This window comes from Chenopodium album, chromosome 14 (assembly GCF_948465745.1).
Source record: "Chenopodium album chromosome 14, dcCheAlbu1.1, whole genome shotgun sequence".
Lineage (NCBI taxonomy): Eukaryota > Viridiplantae > Streptophyta > Magnoliopsida > Caryophyllales > Amaranthaceae > Chenopodium > Chenopodium album.
The window spans coordinates 6047872-6070435 of record NC_137847.1 but is presented as its reverse complement, the minus strand read 5'-3'; the positions used below and the strand labels follow the sequence as shown (position 1 = coordinate 6070435).

Genomic DNA, 22564 nt, shown 5'->3' with positions numbered 1-22564 from the left:
TGTCTTTGAGTGGAAGCGGTGTGTTTACCTTAGGGAACGTGCTGGCGAATACAATTGTGCACATCGGCTGCGCCAGAATTTCGTTTTCAAGTCAGTGAATTGCTTCACGACACACCACACTCTTTCCATTGTCATAAGATCAACTTTTCAATCTTATTGTTTACTTCTTATTGTAGCCTTGAAATATCTCTTTATTTTACAACACCGATTAGCACAATTATCTGCAAGTCTAACTCATTTACATTCTAGTAACCCAAATCTAAATTACTTACCATTTTACCATCAATATCAAAATCAACAAATAGTTACAAACAACACAAAATTATGTTACTCACATACCTTTTGGGTGGGGATTTTCTTACCTTTACTCCTCTTTTCGAGCCTTGCTTTCTAACTCAGTTAGGTTAACTTATGCGAGACTTTATTCCATTAATTCACATTTCCTTATCTTAAATAAAAAAACTCAATTACCTTTTATTATGAAAACAAAATTAACTTTACATCACGTGCACAACGATCTATTTCTTTACTAAATATTCGTTACTTTACCAAAAATAGTAATTCAATTAACAAACAAGTTCCGATTAGCACAATTATCTACAAGTCTAACTCATTTACATTCTATTAACCCAAATCTAAATTACTTACCATTTTACCATCAATATCACAATCAACAAATAGTTACAAACAACACAAAATTATTTTTTTTTTGAGGGACAAGCAACACAAAATTAAGTTACTCACATTCCTAAAACCCCAAAATTATTACCAACCAATAGCAAAACAAATTGACAACATCTCAATCTTAGCCCAAATTGCCAAGCTTTTGTGGGACCTACAATGTCTTATGTCGGCACAGCCCCATGAATCCATGATAGCTACAACCCCTCCTCCCTCTTTCCCAAGTTAAATAACCCAATTTATAAATGCTATACATAGCCCTAAGGGCTATGCATAAGAATCAACAATTTCATATCATTAATTCTATTTTCTTGTTCCAATGGAATCTTATAGTATTATTAATTTAATTTATTATTAATTTAATGTAATATTATTTACGAGATAATTATTATCAAAATGCATTTATTAGCCCATTAAACTATTGTTTTGTTTTTTTTTTTTTTATATATTTTTCTTTCAGAATTAAACTATTGTATTTTAATTAATTATTTAAGCACTAACAATCTAACATCACACCAATAGAAAATTATACATACTGTAAAAAAAAAATAAAAAATAGTAGTATCTAAATCCAAAATAAACACCGTGCAAATCAATCTTTTACCCACATTCTTCCAAGAAACATAAAGCAACCAATACTGCAATTTAATATTGTGCTGCTCTTGTCAAAAAAATATTGTGCTGCTAAGAATTTTTTTTTTTTAAAAAAAAAAAAATACAAAAAAATTTTTAAAAATTGTTAATACATTGTGGTCGCCTGATTTGGTTTATTAGAAGTTAAACTTAGTTACTTTTCCTTTTCAAGCTTTTAATTTGTTTCTACGTACTCCCATCCAAACAAAACTATGGAGTACTGTTTCCATGCCTAGCCAATCTTCATTGATTCAAAATATTTCATTCATATAGATCAAATAAAGGTATCTTATTAGAAGATGATGACATTGATTTTTTATTTTAATTTTTTGGAAAAAAGCATTTTCATGGTAATTAATTGTGTTGGTAAGAAAACTAGAAAAGTATTAATTACATTTTTGGATGAATTAGTTCTAGATTAATAATACTATAAGATTCCATTGAAAAAAGAAAAATACAATTAATGATATGAAATTGTTGATTCTTATGCATAGCCCTTAGGGCTATGTATAGCAAAACCCTTTATAAATTCATTAAAAATCAACTCTTACAATTAAATTAATTTAATCAAAATTAAACTAAAACCAAGAAATTGATTTCCCCATATCATCATACTTGGACATTATTCTACCACGTGTCCTTTTGACCTCGTCATCACCTTCCCCCCATTTTTTGGTAAATTTGTACTACTACTACTACTACTACAACATTACAACACTATTAACAATTTCTCATTTTAACACCCCCTCTTTAAACTAAACTTCCCAATATAATCATTCTTTCACTCAAATAATCTCTTCATTTTGCTTCTCTCTCTACTTCTTCTCCCCTCTTTCTCTCTAAAACCACCACTTATGGCAGCGACTCCTACCACAGACGACAACAACAGCATCAAGGGGTTGCTTACTGGGTGGGGCCTCACTCTCACGGGCAAGCCGTGCGACAATTGCAACATCGCCAATTCATTGTTGTATTGCAACACGGACTCCGCCTTCTTGTGCGGCCCGTGCGATGCCAAAATTCACCCTACAACCCGATATCCTCGTCACGAACGTGTTTGGGTTTGTGAGGTCTGCGAGTCACAACCTGCTGTCGTCTTTTGTAAGGCGGACGGAGCTAACCTCTGCTCTTCCTGTGACCATGACATCCACTCGGCTAACCCGCTGGCTCGCCGCCATGAGCGTGTTGCTGTAATCCCGTTTCTTGAATCACCTATTGACGCCGTTGCTGTCCGCTCCTCCGCCTTCCTCGTCCCGGACAACCTCGACGCGACAATCATACCGAGCCGTGATATTATAGTCGGTAATAATAACAACAACAGCAACACGGCCGTGACAAATGACAGCAGCAGCGATGATGCGGACGCGTGGTTGATTCCAAATCCGAATAACAGCTTCCTCTACCATGAATCCGATATCCTTAATTATGACTTCGGTTGTTCGAAATTTCAGTTTCAGCCACAAATTGACACTAAACCGCAAATCATCGTTGATGACGATGCTGGTAATTACGCGTTTGCAGATAGTGTTGTTCCTTCGCAATCGCAGGGAAATTCCAACAACAAAAACAACTTTGCTATTAATAACAATAGTATTAATTACGTGAACTCTGATAGTTTGTTCGATAATTGCTTCAACATCGATTTCACTCAGCCAAACAAACACCACAAGAAGAACCACAACAACGATTCTCACCTCTTTTCGCCTTCATTCAATTACTCGGTAATTATATATACATAATCTATTTATGTTTATACATGTGTTTGTTTTATTGTTACGACGCTTATTGCTATGAATGGTCAATTGATCCTACTTATTTTGGTGATTATAGGTTTCGTCATCAGATATCGGAGTAGTTCCGGACGGGAGCGCAACATCGATGTCGTCAGAGGTTTCGTATGGTTTTGCGAAATCGACTGCGGCGGACGGAGGTCCGGCGATGAACAGAGAAGCGAGGGTGTTGAGGTACAGAGAGAAGAGGAAGAACAGAAAGTTCGAGAAGACGATTCGATACGCTTCTAGAAAGGCGTATGCCGAAACGCGTCCTAGAGTGAAAGGACGTTTCGCGAAACGTAATGATTCAAACGAAACGTCGGAGATTGATTTCGCCGTTGATAATGGTGGATACGGCGTCGTTCCAGCATTTTGATTTTTAAATCAATTGTTTTTATTTTTATATACGAGTACTAATTGTTAAAAAAAAAAAGTTTATAAAAAAGAAAGTGTTAATTCTTCTTTTTAGAAAAAGAAAAGTAAGAAAGAAAGTTCTCGACCCTTCTAATCTTCTCTGTAACACTATTTTTCTCTTTCTTAATTTTTTTTTCTTCTTTTTTCTTGAAATATAATTTTAGTTTAATTATTTTCATGTTAGGTTAGTTAATGTTGTATTTAATCAACAGCGGGTTTTTGCGCTGTTGATTGGATTGAAGAAGCAGGTCCACATCGAAAAGAGATTAAATTAAATGTAATTAAAAACTGTCCCTTCGAAATGTAAAGGGACTATGACGGAATTTCATGTAATAATATTAATTATTAATAATAATAATTTTAAAAAATTGTTCTTGTATTTCTTGGCTGTACTTAGTCGAGAGAGGGTGGATCTATTGCTGGATTCTTATTGGCTGAAACTTGCTTTTTAGGGCAATTGTTATTTTCTTATTGTCTTTATTATATGATGATGATGTATTAGACTTAATAGGTGTAATATTATATTCTTTTTTAAATGTAATGTATTTAATTTATGTCGACTAACCAAGATAAGGTTACTGTTGCAAAGTATTATTCAATTCAATCATGTAACTTAAAAAACTTCAATTATTGTTTGTAACAAGTGAGAACTTTATTTGAAAGTAAGGCTATGTTGTCTTGTTTCAAGATGGTGGTAACTTCTGAAATCTTTCACAAAGTACTACTTTTTTCCGTTTTTTTATAGCTGCAACAGTTTGACTTCTACACTATTCATGTGTTTCACTTTGATTAAGTTTGACGATTTATACATAAATAAAAATATTGTCACGTGAGATCTTGTTAGATTCGTCTCAATTTGTATAATTTTGATATCTAAAATTTATAATTTTTACATATTGATAATCAAAGATATTAATGATTCAAAACATGCATCGGCAAGTGTGAAAAGAGAAGTGTTGCAACTATAAAAAAACAGAGGAAGTGATAGAGTATAAAACATATTCCTACAGAGAAAGTGTTGCAATTATAGAAAAACAGAAAGTACTACTTTTCTCTCTCAAGCATACATCTGGTACAAAGCGTGTTCGACAATAACTTGTAGTTTCGTGTACTACACTATAAGTTGTGTTTAACAAACCATCATTTATTTCATATGTTGTAAATAAGCTGTGTTCAACAACGCATTACTGATTTTTTTTGGATGTTGTATTGTTAAAAACTACAAAAATGAGTTTTTAAGAATATTAGAATTTAAAATAAATAAAGGAATCGTCCAAAATGGAAATAAAAGAGAAAAATGGAAATAAAAGAGAGAAGGATGATACTTCGTAATTTGACACAACATATCGTCGACGTATCTATACAAAACAACGCATTATAATGGCCCTGTTTGGTAAACAACTAATTGGGGGTATATTAATTTAGTCAAATAAGCTAATACAAGTGTTTGGTAGTAAGCTTATTGAAAGAGCTTATTTACCTCAATAAGCTTTTTTTTCCAAAACGTTGGGTAAAGCAGAGTATTCAAAGAGCTGATTATTTTGGTGAATTTAAATTATAATTTTGCCCTCTTATAAACCCTATGACATACAATCAAGCAAAGCAAAATTAATATTCTCACTTCTTCCCTCAGCCGTCCACCACTCCATAGAAGATCTGGTTCTCAACTTCTCAAGGTTAGTTTTATCAATTTCTTTTCCTAACTTTTATTTTTTCTTCCTTAACTTTGTTTTGATTATTGTTTTTTAGTTTATTTTATTATATTGGTCATGCGTTTTTTTTTTTTAAAAAAAATTATCTATTTTGATCCAAATTTTAGCAATCCTTATCTCCTCCCAAAAAATTATCTCATCTTAACAAAAATTCGAAATCCTTGTTAGTTGTTACTTAGATTTTTTTTTTTATATATATATATATATATATATATATATATATATATATATATATATATATATATATATATATATATATATATATATATATATATATATATGCGTGTTTTTAACTAATTTGGCTTTTAGTTATGTGAAATTTTTTTCTTCTGAATTATATACTTCCTCCGTTTTCTTTTAGATGCAACACACACTTTTTCACGGTATTTAAGAATTGTGGGATTCACATGATATAATACACTTTAAAATGAGATGAGTGGTTGTTAGGAGTGTAATTTAGTGGACCATGTGCTTTAAATAAGGGAAATAGTATAGTTTTTCCCTAAAGTAACTTTTCTTTTATAGTGTGTTGCAAGTATTGTGACATTTCCTTTTTAGGAAAGTGTTGCAAGTAAAAGAAAACGGAGGAAGTATATGTTTATTTTTTTTAATCTGAATTATATATGCATTACCCAGAAAAAAAAATTATACAGTATATGCATTTTTTTTTTAATTATCTGAATTTTTTTTTTGTCAGATATATCATGTATTGAAGACTACTCACAAAGACGGCATATTTCTTAGAAATGGAGTTTTTTTATTTCATAGAAAATCTCATTTTCCTATATCAAAAGATTGTTTGCATTGTAACATTACAAAGTTTAGCTTGTAATATTTCTTTTCGATTTTATTGATGTTGTGCATTCAGTATTGTTAGTATAAAATTATTCTTCCAATTGTTCATATAAAAAATGACCTCACAACTTCATAAATAGAATGCTATAAAAAAATTATCTCACAATATCATTAATAAAATTATTTGTCCAATTATACCTACCATGTAAATTTGTTTAACAATAAATACATATATCATTTATGAAATAACTACTCCTTCAAAGTTAAATATGCTAATGTCCTTATTGGTCATTTTGCATACTCAAACAACTTTAAGTAATCAGCTATTTACCAAACACTTTTATACAATCAGCTAATACAGTAAGTTAGTCAAATCAGTTAATAAAATCAGTTAGTCAAAATCAGCTAACTTAATCAAGTTTGGCTTTCGGTTTTCAGCTTTCAGCTTTCCCCAAACATGGCCAGTATCAATTTCAACACTTCAACAACTAGTTGCGCAAAGCACGCATTTAAAACATAGTTTGACTACTAACTTCTAAAATTAAACCCTAATAGAGCGTAAAAGATTACAACATCAACTTCTAAAATTAAATCCCAGTAGCTAGCGTACAGGATTACAACATCAACTAATTTTTACTATTAATTCCACAATAAACTAATTTTCCACCTTTTATGGTACTGCCTCTATCTTTGGTACGTACTAATGGTTTCGATTTGACTTTTGCCGCATATGTCTTGTATTGACCATATTTCAACAAACAAAAGCAAATTTAAAAAAATAATAAAATAAAATTTTTACTAGCTAGCAATATTTCTCATTTCACTTATGTCAAATGTCAATGTCTTATTTCAATTACTCTTATATTTAATTATCAGTATTTTCCTCTATTTTCTTTTAAATGCAAGTACGCAACACTTATAGTCACACGCTTGTAAATGTGTTATTTTAACCATTAATAAATTTCATTATTAATGTGTAAAATTTATAAAAACTTGATTAAAAGTATAAATCGAGATGAATATAACAAGAATCCAGGTGATTTTTATTTTAACTATAAATTAACAAAGCTGGATAAATTGGAGTATATGAATAGTTCAAAAGTCAAAGTATTGCATTTAAAAGAAAATATACGGAGGAAGTATAAAAGTTTGATATTTAAAAAATATACATCGAGACTAATCTAACAAGTAACGTATAAATATTTTTTCCCATAACTATAAATCAACAAAGGTAAGACCTTTTCTCATTGACTGAAATGAGCTGAACTGAACTTATTAGAGTTAAATAGAACTGAATATTAAACGAGAGAAGGAAATTAGGAGCTGAACTGAACTGAAATGAACTGATTAGAGCAGAACTGAACTGAACTGAACGGAAAATAATCTGATGAGAACAGGGCCCTAGTATAGGTAAAATATATGAATAGGGTAAAAAAATGAAGTATAGTTTTATACAATGATAATTCTTCTATTTTTTTTAAACTGCACTAAGGGCATGTTCACTTCAGCTTAATTTCCGTTCAGTTCACTTCAGTTCACTTCAGTTTAACTCCTAATTTCCTTCTCTCATAAAATATTCATTTCAACTTTATTCAGTTCAGTTAAGCTCCAATCAATTGAGTTCATTTCAGTTCTGCTTAGTTCAATAAATGTGATCAGACTCTAATAGTGATTTCACATTTGTTAATGCATTAAGTTGGTCATTGATATCTCTAATTATAGTTTTAGTTTTTTTTGGAACAAGTAAATTTAGTTAAAATTACAAAAAAAACTAATAATTGAAAAGTAGATATTGAGATGAATTTAACTAAATTCCTCATGATTATATTTTTTTCACATATAAATCACGAAAGATGATGAAAGAAAATTGTGTGGATAGTGTAAGAGTCCAGGTGATGTAATAATAGTACTCCCTCTGTCCCTAAATTACATTCCTACTTCTAGCATTTATTTCTCACATAATAGAGAGAAGTAGGAATGTAATTTGGGGACGGAGGGAGTAACATTTTAAAAATTTAATGAATGTTTAATATGTGAACGAATCCTGGTTTAAGAAATATATTAAATATTTTATACACAAACTAATCATATGATTACCCCTTAAAGTAAAGAGTGATGAAGCTAATTAAGTAAGGAAGGTTCCAGAAAAAGAGAGACTTTCCCTTCAAAGAAAGGATAATTTGGTGCATAAAGGAAGTAGATGCATGTCTTGTTACCAATATAGTAAAGCAATTAAAAAATTGAAGTGAATCACGAAAATGAGCATATTCTACTTGACTATTGCTTTAGATAATCGTGATAATCCAGTTAGTTGCCTTTTGAAGCCGTTGAAATACTACAACTCAACTTTCTCTTTAAGTTAGGTGGCTTTTATGGGGTTTTGGCTTTACCCCATATTTCATCTCGTAAATTGTTTTATTTTTTAAATTTTGTTTTCTATTCTTTCAAACCCTTGATATAGGTGACTAGGTGAGTTTGATAACGTTTTAAGACTCTAAACTTTGGATGTATTAATGTATTATTATCTTCTTATAAATTATATTGTTATTGTAATGGGGGATAGGATTAATGACATCGGACTCGGTTCAATTCATCTTATTCATAATTGATTATTATGGATCCTCAAAAAAAAAAAAAAATGATTATAATGAATTAAAAATGATTTTTTAAATTGATTTACTACTATTTAAATTAATTTTTAATTGATTAAAAATGATTTTGTTTGAATGCATTTACTAGTTGAAAAGATGAATTTAAAGAGTTAGACGATACGGAAGTATTGTATGAGTATATGTTGTAAGAGTCAATTCAATTTCATATCTTGAAGTATAGAGTATTACTTTATTAAATAATCCGGGGCTAATTGGTTCGCAGAATAATACGGAGTATGTCATATTGAGTTTAAACTTTGGTAATAGTAGATTAGTTTGAGGTCCCTTGAAAGTGAGGGGAGGGGAGTTAAATGAATTCCCCAATCAAAAAATCCCTATAATGAAATTTGATCACACAATTTCACATTAAACCTTATCTATTAGGCATATAAGGCCAAACATTGCTTAATTATTGGACCAATGTTAGCATTGTACGGAGTTTAAGTTGTAAAGAATGGAGATCATTTTTCTTCTTGCTGGGTTTAGTGGAGGCTGTCTGTTGGCGTTTGTCAATTGTTCGTTCATTGAGCCAACACACATTGCTTCTGCACGGCCGTGTGGTGAGCTTCGGTTTGTTACTGTGAGAAGGTCATGTGTGTGGGCCTACATGATACGGCAAGATTGGCAACTTATGTTGATAAACTAGATGGCAAGATGCTGGAATAATGTGTGGCTTCATTAGAGCAATGCACCATTAGACCAATTAAAAGGCAAAGCAACAACCATGGAAACCATGGTTATGGACCGCGATCAATGATGGAATCTCCAATATTTTTCTTTTCATATAAGTGACAAAAAAATTATACACGTCTGTTGGTGGTGAAATTCACCAAAGATGAACAATAATGATTTCCCCCAGTCTCAAATTTCGATCATAAAGTAACACTCCCTATCGAATATAATCTCATTTTTGCTTCAGCTACATGATTTTCCATTACCTTCTTTCAAAGAGAAGTTAACCACTTCCAGATTTCAGTGTATTACTCAACCTAAAAAGAGTCGAGAGAATGTTTACAATCAGAAATATCGTGTCGACAGCTGAAAAAGGAAGAGTTCATTAGATAAAAAGCAAAAGCATACCAGTCTAAGCCCTCAAAGAGGCCTTCTCCTTTAGTGGCAGAAGTCTTGAAGATTGCCCATTGTCGGCTTTTGATCTTGTGAAGCTCCAATGCCTCAGTGACAGCAGCATCGTCAAGTGCACCCGGCAGATCCTATCATGCAACAGAAATTTGGGAAGAAAAACTTAGATAAGTGGCTGGTGATTTTTGAATTCAAGTATTATTTGAGGCCACTAAATTACAGCAGACAAACAAGGCAACATTGGTGCTGGTAGAATCATCCACCGTACAAATTAGTTATCTCAATTTAGTTATAATAACTACTGTGCAATCTATACAGAAAAATCAAACCATTTAAAGATGATTAAATGACACATTATTGATAATCAAGGGCAGGGTAACACAACCAACCTGCTTGTTAGCAAAAATTAGAACCACGGCGCCCTTCAGTTCTTCCTCCTGAAAAGGAATGGAGCTCATGATTTGCATTTATAAATCTTCATCAAGTCACTTCAACATTAGAAATAAATCAAAAAAATATTATATATGAAAGATATGTAGCAGCTTGCTATAAATCAGAGCAAGATTACACAATCCCATCAGTTTCAACTTTACATCTTTTAAGTATATGATAGAAGCAACAATATACATAAATTTAATAACTAGAGACAATACCTCCAAAATTGCATGAAACTCATCCTTGGCTATTGCAAGCCGATCAGTATCACTTGAGTCCACCACATAGATTATGGCTTGAGTGTTTGGAAAATAACATCTCCAGTAAGGCCTGGTTTAAAAAGGGCAGATAGAGTAACAAAATAAGAAAATTAATAAGAGGCGAGCATATGTCACACTCTAAAAGTCAATAGAACTGAAACTGCAAAACTTAGACAAAACAATTTCTTTTGGCTCCTGTAAAAGCTTAGTGTAAAAAAATTCAATTGGAAAATATCTTTCATAATGTGCCAAAAGAATACAGCATTTAAAGCAAACCAAACAATATAATGTCCAATATATTACCTTCTGAAAACATATTAGTAAATTATTAAAGCCTGCACACAGAAGGAAATATTTCTGGAGGGGAATCTAAGAAAGAAATACTACCTTCTGAAAATATTAGTCAGTAAGGTAACGTTAGTTCAGCAGGTAATGTATAAACAAATTTGGAAAGTGGTTAAAAAAAAAAGGCATTACGAGTTTCTTTATCCATGCCTATTTCTGCCAAACACAATAGAGTTGTTTAACATCAGATAATAAAATGCATTCCCTCTTCCAATGCATGCTAAAACTGATGTATCTAGGGCTTCCACTAAGATGGGCACAAACAACGCCTTTTCAGCAAGTTATCCCCTTGTTAATTTCTTCTTTTTATTTCTACACCCATCTTCTAAGTTGGAATAATGAGACGATGACCAAATCAAAAACAGTGATGAATGGACTTCAAACAAGGTTTTTGTTTAGATGGATTAAAACTTCAAGATGAGTCGATGACTGCATGTCAACTAAAACAGGATTAATATGATGATAAATTGATGGGTACTTCTGTCAGAAAAAATAGATGGGTACTAGTTACAAGCTGTGGTATGCATCGAGCATGTGGTTTTTAATATAGCTTTTCAGATTTTCCATGAAGCCCATTACCTTACATACAGACCGGAAGGGGGCACAATACTGAGTAAGCAGCAGGTTATAATTTATGAAGAAATGAGGACAAGCAATTTCCAATTAGCTTTCCTTTGGTATTGAGTGCAAGGTTGAACTTTGAAAGATACATGACTCTTCAAGCCTAACTGGGCAACCAACTTTCAACAAGGTTCTACCAACTCTAATACATTTTAACTTAGACTGCCAAGTATATCATAGTATTACCAGAATGCCTATAAATAGGCTCCCACTTAGGGCACATAAAATGGTTTCAAATGTAGATAGCCTTAAAAGTAAATGTCATTACACTACAGAGGAGCCACATATTCTGCAGCAGAAAAAAAAAACATTAAATACATTAAATGTAGGCCCAATCACCTATTCCAATTATAAAATTGAATGGCACAAATGTCCTTTACTTTTGATTTAACAAGACACATCCTAATCCCAAGTTAGTAAAATAAGGGGGTGAAACCATAGTGAAGCTCAGAGTTGTCCAGTTTGAAAATCCACTTTCCATCTTTCTCGCTGAACTTATATTGGCCCACTCCCAAATTATCTTAGATCAAGGTTCCTTGTTTCTCTCATCCTCAAAGACCCAACAACAAAATTCAATCAGTTTAAACATGATGGTAATGATGGCAGAATTTCCACCGGAACACCAGTGCAGATAGATGTGCCAGTGTCCCACAATGTCAGCGACAGGTTAAATGGCAATTTTGGAAATACGAGAACATGGTGGTGGTGCACTTAGTGAAAGATGTAAAGAGACCACTGGGAGCTAGAAGTGGCACTACCATTGCAGGAAGCACTAATGAGAGTCATAACTTGGGTGGAGGTTATGTTGTTCAAAGTCAGCTGGTAGTGTCAATTACCGACGCGTGTCTCCAAGGGATCAAGCTCAGCATTTTTATAGAAAAGTTTACCCTTTTATTAGTAATAAAATATACTGTCAAGTAGTTCTCAAAAAAAAAAAAAAAAAAAAAAAAATATACTGTCAAGTTTCAAAATAAATATTGGACACCTTAGAGCCTGTTGAATGTCACTGCCAATTTTTAATTTTTGGTTTTAAGATTATTTGTTCAAAGATATAGATAGTATATAAAATCCAGAAAGCATGCCTTCATACAAACACAGAGACATATGTGAAGCTTTCATATAGTTAGACGTCAAAAAGGAAAAACTAACAAGTTGTCAGATTTTGCAGCAACATCAGAAACTGATCTCCAGCGCCGAGAAATTCTCTGGCTCTAATAATTAGAGTCATTCATGACTCTAATAATGATTTGTTGGTATCAATTTGTGCTTAGATGGTATTACCATGATACCAAAATACTTCTTCATTAATACCAACAAAAGAAAAATGTTTTGTTCGTATCAATAGATCTCTTTGTTGGTATTAAACAATACCATCTAAATACAATTCTATACCAACAAGCATAATTAGAGTCATTGATGACTCTAATTATTAGAGACTAAGAAATGCTCCTCCAGCGCCACCATAAAAGGGCATATTACTCAATGCATACAGACAAACAGGAATCATTATCACCAAAATACTTAACTAAATCTTTTAGCTTTATGACATAGAGATTGGGTATTAGGAGGTACCTTATACTTGTCTGCCCACCTGAGTCAACAGGAAAAACAACAAATATCAGGTGAAGTTCAGCAAAATATATAGGCTTCTGACCAACAAAAACATGCATGAAATACCAATATACATGCATAAATCACATACTGTAAAAGTACTACTGCAGCTTCTGACTAACAAAAAGAGGTCCAACAAAAGCTATTAACAAGTTCCAGAATACGTACTTTAAGAAATTTCTTAAATTGTACATCCTATACAGGACAGGTGCAGACAAAACTCTGCCAAGAATTATCGATAAAAATGATTTGGTTCTACATATTCCAGTATCTCAGCAGACAGAAACTAGCTTAATATTAAGGCAAATTGTGAATCTAATAGCGAAAAGAGAAATTCATCCTGGCTTTAATTGCCAAATTTCCTCAAAGATGGTTCAGAAGATGCAAGCCATAGAGTCAAAGTCTGAAAGCTTAAAGGAATGTGAGTCCACAAGAAAGTGAAAAATAGGAGTATTATTTCGGATAAGATAAGAATTGATACTCAATGTGATATGAATATTACTGTATGTCAGCTAAAGGAAGCAAACTCTACTCAAGGGGGATAATTAAAGACATCATCAAGAAATAGAACAGAAGTTCTGCAATTGTCAGTAAGTACATCAAAGTGATCACACTGATATCTGCACATTATGGGGAATAATAGCAAGTTATAATGAAAGTACTGGAAGACACAAGGGAGAAAAATCTAATGTCTTGGGCGTGTGTGCCAATCAGGGAGGTACAGAAGTAAGGTAGATATTAAGGAGCATCTGATTCGTGAATGAGGTTTCTGAATCCTGCGTCCTATTATCTAAAACTTAAAGAATAAAGAAAAAATGTATACTCTAGTAGATAAATTTAACAGAAATTGAAACCAGATTAATATTTCAATTAGAAGATGATAAAAAATAAATGTCCTTGCAATTTTCATTTATACCCACATCACTATCAATAACTAATAAAATAGACATCATTATCTACATTAGACAATGGCTCTTGACATCAGGAAGCAAATGTGGCTATATTAACACATTATTTCCAACTTTATTTCAAATGTCAAAAAGCATTAAAAAATATTATTGCTCTGATTTGAAACAAACAAAACCATGTAAAGTCAGGTCCCCTGTATTTTGGTGATCAATGTTTTGATACTAAAGAATGCAACTCTAATTCAGTATGGTGCAAGGCTATATGACTAATATGTAATTTAGTTAGCCCGAGTTGTGTTTGAAAAGAATAAAGAAAATATTTACTAAGATCTTGAACAATTACCACAGAAGTAGGGTAGGCTCCAATAATTTTTCATGTTTGGACCAATTGCCTCCATATTACTTACCCTCATAGATACATACTTAGAGCTTGTTTTGTGCTGATTAAAAAAAAATGCCAAGGAACTACCTACCATTTTTCCTCCTTATATATCAAGACTTTGGAAGGAAAAGAATTATACAGATTATTCAATTACACCAATGGTGATGTCAACCATATACACAAGGAGAGCTAGGGTCAGAATATTAATGACCTCAAAGCATTTACAAGTCTCTCAAACAAAAAGCACTCAACCTATAAAGTCATGCTTGGTCATGTATACCAAATCAAGAATCACAGGATCCTCAAATAATAGAGCCTCAATGCTTGGTTTATACTGGCTTTTCACTCAAATTCCATCAATTCCTTTTCATCTACACCATCAATTAGCTTAAGATACCAGCTCTACATTTCCGCAAACTCATTAATCCTTCCACTAAAACTTATCTTTGTAACCCAAAACACCATTTATAATTTGGAGTAGCCATTTAGTCTTTCCTTTAAATTTCAATCCAAACATCATGATTGTTACCTTATAATCTATGTTCCTCACCCCAAGGAAAAATAAAATATAGATTTACCTTCACTCGCCAATAACATGGCTACTCTCTCTGCACATAGCGACATGGCTATGCTTATAATAAAAACCATGTCATTATCGTATGGTGTATGTATGTGCTTCATGAATGATTGTCAAAAAAAAAAAAAAAAAAAAAACCTTGTTAAATCACTCCAAAATAGCCAAACCTTGAATCTATCAACCTTACCAATTCAACTTTTGATCATCCACCATGGTCATTCACCCAATCCTATCACCTAATTCTCAACACCATAATACTCACATAGTTTGACTAATTAAAAGAACCCCAGTCCCCCACATAACAACTTACAATCCTCTCCCATCATTTTTAGTCAGGATCTCTTATATATATAGCCCCCTAATTTTCTCCTTCAGTTAAAACTTCCATATATGATGCTAAAGTCACCAAATATACAGACATCATAAGCACTCCTACCTACACTTTTTATAACTCCAACAACCCCTCAGTCATGGCAACTTACAAATGCCAATGAATTTCTAAGAAATACACATGCCACTAATGGTATGGATCCCCAAAGAGAACAATTATATTGAAAATGCAAAAGTCATTGGAGTTCAATATACATGATTACACGATGACTGAGTTCCAATTTAGTTATGTTGATGATGTAAAAACTATAATATCAGTTTAGAAATAAAAAGAATGATAGGCCAATACAAGATCAAAACCAGAGGCAGTCTCTATTGACAATGTGACAATCAAATTCTAAATTTTCATTGAATTTTTTTTATGAATGATATTTTCCATCCAAAACAATTTATCTGACGATCTACTCCAAAGTCAATTTCCATCCCACATCACCCACTATTGTCTCCACATGAACGCATTTCAGTTAAGGGTGATTTTGAAATCAGGCCTCACTTAGTAGTGGTCATTGTCTACAAATCCTCGAAATGTGTCAGCTAACGTCCCAGATATGAAAAATATCCCATATACCAGGCGAAAAATTTTCTGCAATTCTCCTACTACACCATATATTGCATCCACTGTTATGCAGCACACTAATCCCAACAATACTGGTTCAAGATGTTTGAGGCATTGACGTTACAGTATTTACATCTATCATTCATAAAATCGGAGGGTAAAATTGTACAAATTTTTTTAAAAAAAGCGAGAACGAATCAGGAGTAAATGTTTGGATTCAAACACTCAAGATAACTGGTGCCATAAGGTTGTAATTACTGTTTGGTAAATTGGTAGAAAAACGAGAACTGTAAATGTTCATCAAATAGCATTGAACGTATACTTGTAATTCTTCTCAGTCACTACATTGAATGTATAAACCAGCACGGTTAGCTACTTAAAGCTTATCATCAATACGACAATACCTCAGCAAGAAAAGCAGTAGCTTTATCTTATACATAACTACCCTAGCATAAAACTTCACTGATATACACATGATTCATGAAGCCATTGAATAACAATTCCGGATTACAATTCCTTTACATATTTAAATCAATCATACATGAAGGCAGGTCAAAGAAATTCAAATTGTGAACTGATAAGCCCACCACCGACTCTAATCACCCATCTTAAACATTGCAACGACACGAAATCAGGCATAACAACATAATAATAAGATAGAGCAGGTCACATACCCAGATCCCACACTTGGAATTTAATGTTTTTGTACTGCACTGTTTCCACATTGAATCCAATAGCTGAAAATAACAAACCCCAAAAAAACCAAATCTCAATAAACACTCTAATCAAAAGATTAAACACTTTAATCACACGAATTAACACTCAAATCAAAAGCTTAAATCATGATAAATTAAGAACATAACACTTACTTGGTATAGTAGAAACTACCTCACCCATCTGAAGCCGATCTGGGGTTATAAGATCAAACACAAAACAACAAAATATGAACAATTAAAAACTACCCAAATCATAAAATTGAAAATTATAACATGGGTTGAAATCAAAATTAAGAAAAATTAAGAAAATAACATACAGAGAATGGTAGTTTTGCCAGCATTATCAAGACCAAGGACGAGGATTCGAGCTTCTTTATTGCCGAAGAGAGAAGAAAAGAGGCGAGTAAACAAAATACCCATTTGTAAATTGGCAGAAAATCAGTGCATCAAATGGGAATAGATCTAAGAAATTGCAGAAATTTTTGGGTAACTTATCTTCTTGCCACTGCAACAAAATCAATAGAAAGCAATCAAGTGAGAATGAAGAATAAAGGAGATTAATAAAATTGCATGAGGAAAATGTTGAAGGAGAAAGGGTGTGCCTGAGTGAGAGACAGAGACTGGTGATCTGGGCAGAAGAAGTCTGCAAATCATAGAAATTAATTCGACGCACAGCAGAAAGAAAATATAGAATCGGAAGATGAAAGGAAGTGTGGAAAAATGCCAAATTCTTCCTTTCCCTGTATATTCTATTCCCCTCTCTCTTAATTTATTTTTTTCCGTTTCTTAACATGTGTTTTTAGAGAGAGCGAGGGATAAGTAACGTGGTTAGAGCTTCCCTCTTAATTCAGTCAATTTTGGGATCAATTCTCATTCTGTCCTTGTGGCTCTTTAAATATCGGGAAAAAAAAAAGTGTTTCCAGACAAATGAATCCAATTTAACCCAAAATAAGTTAGTACTCGCTCCGTTACCAATATATTAAGAACAAATGTCATTGTATACAAGGTGAACTTCTCACCAACTGCACCAAATACTGTTTGATTTGTTGACTGTGATACACTAATACTTTTTTTTTTTGAACGAGAAGTAATAATATCATTAAATAATAGCCATACGACATGTACAATAATAAAGATCTGTAAACCACAGATTCAGAGAAAATATCATAACTTTTACAATCAAAATCATAACTAATTTGCATATTTGACATAACTCATACTCTATCGCTTCGAGAAAACTAAAACCCTAGGAGAGAGAAGAGAGAAAAAGAAAAAAGGGCATCTGAATATGAATAATTTCACACTTGATTAGATACACTAGTAATACCTATACAAAATGACTGACACTAAAATATTTAGCATCTTCTAAATTGTCAAGCCCGCTAAACCGGATCGGGAGGACATGTGAGACGTTTCGGCTCGGTGAGGCCCTTGCCTTACCATCAAAAAAAAAAGAAAAATTAGCATCTGTTGTACTTATTCCGTTTATCGTAATTATTAATCAAACACTAATCAGTAATCACTATTCACTACATACTTACTTGTCATATGCGAACCAAGCACACCCTTAATTCTTCCATTTCTCAGTTAACCAAGTCACTCCTCATCTTCAATTTGAGCCACCATTACTTGCTGTTTAGGTCCAATTTATGTCAATTGGGTCGGTCCATAAATGATTCAATTATAAGCCCAAGGTCAAAGGTTCAACTCTCCAATCCATGCCAAGTCAACTCAAGGTTCCAGTCAACGTGGCAAGCCCACTTGGCTCCAAGCCCATTTCTCCCCAATGTGCTAAGGTATAAAAGCCTTCACTTCTCCCACTTTGCATTCATTCACAAATAGCCTCAAGCAATTAATTCTCTTGCATAGCTTTCTCTCCCTTTACGCACTGTACTGACTTCAGCATCGGAGGGGCCTTCCTCGGCACAACCCCCGAGGCCAGTTTACGTGTATTTGCTGTGCAGGAAACCTTCGGCCCAGCATCACTTGGACCAAAATCAGTTTTCAGCCCACTTCATAGGACCTTGTCGAAGGTCCCATCGTTTACCCAAAACAATTTGGCGCCGTCTGTGGGGAAGACTTTCAAAAAACCAAGTCAATCTTAATCGTCCTACTCAATCTTAGTAACAATGGCTAAGAACCGTAAGAACAATAAATCTAACGAAAGTGGCCCCTCTTCGTCAAAGAAGAGCCACATGGCGCCGGGGAAAGGTCCACTTTCCACTCCGACATCACCTTCTCCGTCTCCACCGCCTTCACCGGGTAGGCACTCCTCGGAGGGGGCCAGCTCGGAAGGGGCATCTCGGGAGAGAACTCAGTCTCCTTCTCATCACACTCGGCGGACGAACTCCCATCGTCCGAGTCAATCCAATGCTCGAAGTCAACCTTTGAGCATCCATTCTCGTTCCCATTCTTGGCCGAGAACCCCTCAAACAGGGCCCTCGACTAAGGAAATAGCGAGAGCGTTTGCGGTCTTCATGGAAGCCATGAAAGCCGGGGTCATGCCACCTCCACGTGACTGATCACCTCCGCATACGAGGCATCAGCGGAGGAGAATCGACCAGGAGGGAGGAAAGCCTCCATCCTTCAAGGAATTGGAGCATAAATGGGAAGAGGATACTTGGAGAACCGAGCGAGAAAGAAAAAAGAACTCGCATTACTTCAGGGAGTCCAACACCCAAAATTACCAGAGCAACAAAAGCAGCAGCTTTGCCTCTCGGTCAGAGTCTGCTCGCCGAAGCGTCTACGACCTTCTCGGCACGAGGGAACCAAGTGTGCACAGTCGCCTCTCTTTCCCTGACCACGCCGAGGCTCGTCCCAAGTCTTCCCGGCCTAGGACGAAAACCACTTCTACCTCTCTGAGAGGGCGGAGTGCGGTCCCCACGGCTAGGAACAAAGGAAAGGCAGTAATGTTTCCCACCAGTTCTCCATTCAAGCAATGGATTTTGGAAGAGCATGTGCCGACGGTTAAAATCCAGTCGCATATCACGTATGATGGTACTTCGGATCCGAAAGACCACATGGCCTCTTACGAGGGGCACATGCATCTGAACCCCAGGTCCGAAGCGACCTGGTGCAAATACTTTTCCACCACTCTCAAGGGGGTTGCGCAAGCATGAATCCCCAAGGGGGTCAAGGAAGGTTCGATAACTGGGTGGGACGATCTGTCCACCAAGTTTAAAAGCAAGTTTTCTACGGCAAATCGCCGAGAGAAGACAACTGCAGAGCTCATGGGCCTGCAGCAAGGGGAGACCGAAAGTCTCCGAGACTACATGACTCGCTTCAGCAACGAGTCGTCTGGCATCACAAGCCTAGACCAAGGGTTGGCCGTTTTTGCTTTGCAACACGGCCTACGGACTGGACAGTTCCTTGACTTCATGGTCATGCATCCCCCGCAGACCTTGAGGAAGCTCTGAACGCTTCGGATAAATTCATCCGAGCCGAAGAGTGGAACAAGGCAAAAACCCATCCCCAAATAGGGACTAGGAACAAAAACAACAATCGTCCAAAGGCTAAGGCCAGAAGAAAGGAAAGGGGAAAGCCTCTAAATCATCTTCAGCCGCCGAGCCGAAAAAGGACAAATCCACCTCGCACACGGGTAGATTCGAAACGTACACTCTGCTCGCCCTTTCCCGCACAAAAATTTACAGCGTGACTAAGGATGAGCATAAGTACAAAAGGCCGAGACCACTTCCCCAGTGGTATCGGTAGAAAAACAAAGATCATTAGTGTGAGTTCCATGAGTCTCCTGGACACAACACCGAGGAATGTATCCAGTTGAAGGACCAGATCGAGGATATGGTCCGAAGAGGATACTTGAAAAAATACCTCGTGGATCACCATGAGGAAAAGAAAGCTGAGAATGCCGAGAAAGACTCTCGGCAACAAATTGACTTTCCCCGGAAGAACAAGGCACCAGAAAAGGAGATATACCCTCTGATTCTGGCCATTTCAGGGGGGATGTGTTCTCGGAGGGAGCGACAACATCACCTTAGGGCACTGACCCACCAGGTGAACAATGCTGACGTTCAGCCCCCTCAGTCGCCGGTGCCGAACATGACGTTCACAGCCGCCGACTGCCCGGGGGTGACATACCCTCACGAGGATCCGTTGGTGATCGTCACCACGGTGTTCCGAAAGGCCTATAACCAGATTAAGTTGAAGACCAAGCACATCACGCCGGTACCCTACCCGGTATTCGGATTCAACGGGTCCTCAACTTACCTTGATGGGAAGATCACTTTTCCTGTCACCATCGGCCGCGATGAAGCAACCAGGAATGTCATGGCCGAGTTCTTGGTCATCGACGCTCCATCAGTATACAACGTGATCATGGGGAGACCTATGATTCACGAGATTCAAGGGGTAGTCTCCACGTATCATCAGGTCATGATCTATGTTTCAGACGTCGGCTACCCCGAAAGAATCGAGGGCAGCCAAAAGGAAGCCCGAAGATGCAACTACCTCAAGCCATCCACTAGTCGCTCGGAGGACGACGACGACAAGGATGAGGAGGAGAAAGAAAAAGAAATGGAGCGAAGTACAAAGAAGCCGAAAGGCCTAAGTGCTTCGGCCCAAGGTTCCCTGGCAAAAGAAAAATCGCCATGGAAAGAAAAGGCTGGTCCCTCATTTGAGCCGAAAGACTCAGAGGACCAGCCGAAGAAAAAGTCTAGGAAGCCTGCTGACATCGACAGCAGGCCAGATTGCGAAGAGTCCAGCCTCAAAGCAATGGAGTTGGATCAGCAGACTGAAACCATAGAGTTGACCGAAGGAGACCCGAAAAATGCATCTCTATCGGACAGGATCTCGATCCGAACGTCCGTGTCGAGCTCATCCAACTCCTTCGAGACAACAGAGATGTGTTCGCTTTCTTGGCAGCTGACATGCCCGGGATTGATCCGAACCTCATCTCCCATAAGCTTAACGTCGACCCCACGTGTCGGCCCGTTAAGCAAAAGAAGCGGAATTATTCCGCAAGCAAGAACCGAAACATCGCAGCCGAAGTAAAAAGTTGTTGGATGCAGGCTTCATCGAACCTTGTCAGTATCCAGAATGGCTGGCTAATGTGGTGATGGTTCCAAAGGCAAATGGCACCTGGAGAATGTGCGTTGACTTCACGGACCTAAATAGGGCTTGTCCGAAGGACTTCTACCCCTTGCCGAGGATTGATCAACTGGTCGACTCTCTGCTTAGTTTCATGGACGCATTCTCGGGGTATCATCAAATCTTCAGGCACCCCGACGACCGAGCAAAGACGGCCTTCGTCACGAACGTCGGGGTGTACAATTACAAAATGATGCCCTTCGGATTGAAAAATGCGGGGGCAACATATCAAAGGCTGGTGGATCAGGTCTTCGCCGATCAAAAAGGCCGAAACATGGAAGTTTATGTTGACGATTCTATTTTCAAAAGCAAGGAAGATAAAGACCATGTCACGGACCTAGCTGAAACCTTCGCTACCTTGAGAAAGCACCAAATGAAGCTGAATCCGAAGAAGTGTGTTTTCGGCGTGAAGTCAGGGAAATTCCTCGGCTTCATGGTCAGTAAAAGAGGGATTGATGCCAATCCCACCAAGGTGCAAGCAGCGCTCGATCTTCCCGAGCCGAAAACAAAGAGGGACGTTTAGCGGCTCATCGGAAGAACGGCTGCCCTTTCAAGGTTCATCTCTAGAGCCTGGACAAGGGGTTGCCCTTCTTCAAAGCCCTTAAACTCCCAAAAAACCAAAGAGCTCATCTGGGAAGACGAGCAAAAAGAAGCCTTCGAGCAGTTTCCGGAGCATCTAGCTCAACTTCCGACGCTGGCTTGTCCAGCCGAAGGGGAAACCCTGTACTTGTACGTGGCAGTCAGCCCAGCCATTATAAGTTCAGTGCTGCTGAGGGAAGAAGAAAAAGTTCAGCAGCCGATCTACTTCGTCAGCCACACTCTGACGGATGCCGAGACTCGCTACCCCCTACTCGAAAAAGTTGCTTATGCAGTAGTGGTAGCCGCTCGAAAGTTAAGGCCCTATTTTGATTGTCATCAGATA

The 22564-nt window shown here is 36.1% G+C and overlaps 2 protein-coding genes across 2 annotated transcripts; one reads left to right on the top strand and one right to left on the bottom strand.

Annotated features, from left to right (window-relative positions):
* The first annotated feature begins 2015 nt into the window (after positions 1 to 2015).
* On the top strand, positions 2016 to 3879 carry LOC145579954 (zinc finger protein CONSTANS-LIKE 3-like). Its single transcript, XM_081637265.1, has 2 exons — positions 2016 to 3035; positions 3145 to 3879. Exons 1-2 carry the CDS (start codon positions 2169 to 2171, stop codon positions 3460 to 3462), a joined length of 1185 nt encoding a protein of 394 aa, XP_081493391.1. The 5' UTR covers positions 2016 to 2168; the 3' UTR covers positions 3463 to 3879.
* Positions 3880 to 9395: 5516 nt separating this feature from the next.
* LOC145579953 (ADP-ribosylation factor 1) lies at positions 9396 to 17310 on the bottom strand. Its single transcript, XM_081637264.1, has 9 exons — positions 17142 to 17310; positions 16857 to 17044; positions 16693 to 16731; positions 16498 to 16560; positions 12972 to 12990; positions 10392 to 10503; positions 10128 to 10175; positions 9739 to 9869; positions 9396 to 9647 (listed from the first exon to the last, which is right to left on the bottom strand). The coding sequence occupies exons 2-9, from the start codon at positions 16957 to 16959 to the stop codon at positions 9614 to 9616; spliced, it is 549 nt and encodes a 182-aa protein (XP_081493390.1). The 5' UTR covers positions 16960 to 17044; positions 17142 to 17310; the 3' UTR covers positions 9396 to 9613.
* Positions 17311 to 22564: the final 5254 nt, after the last annotated feature.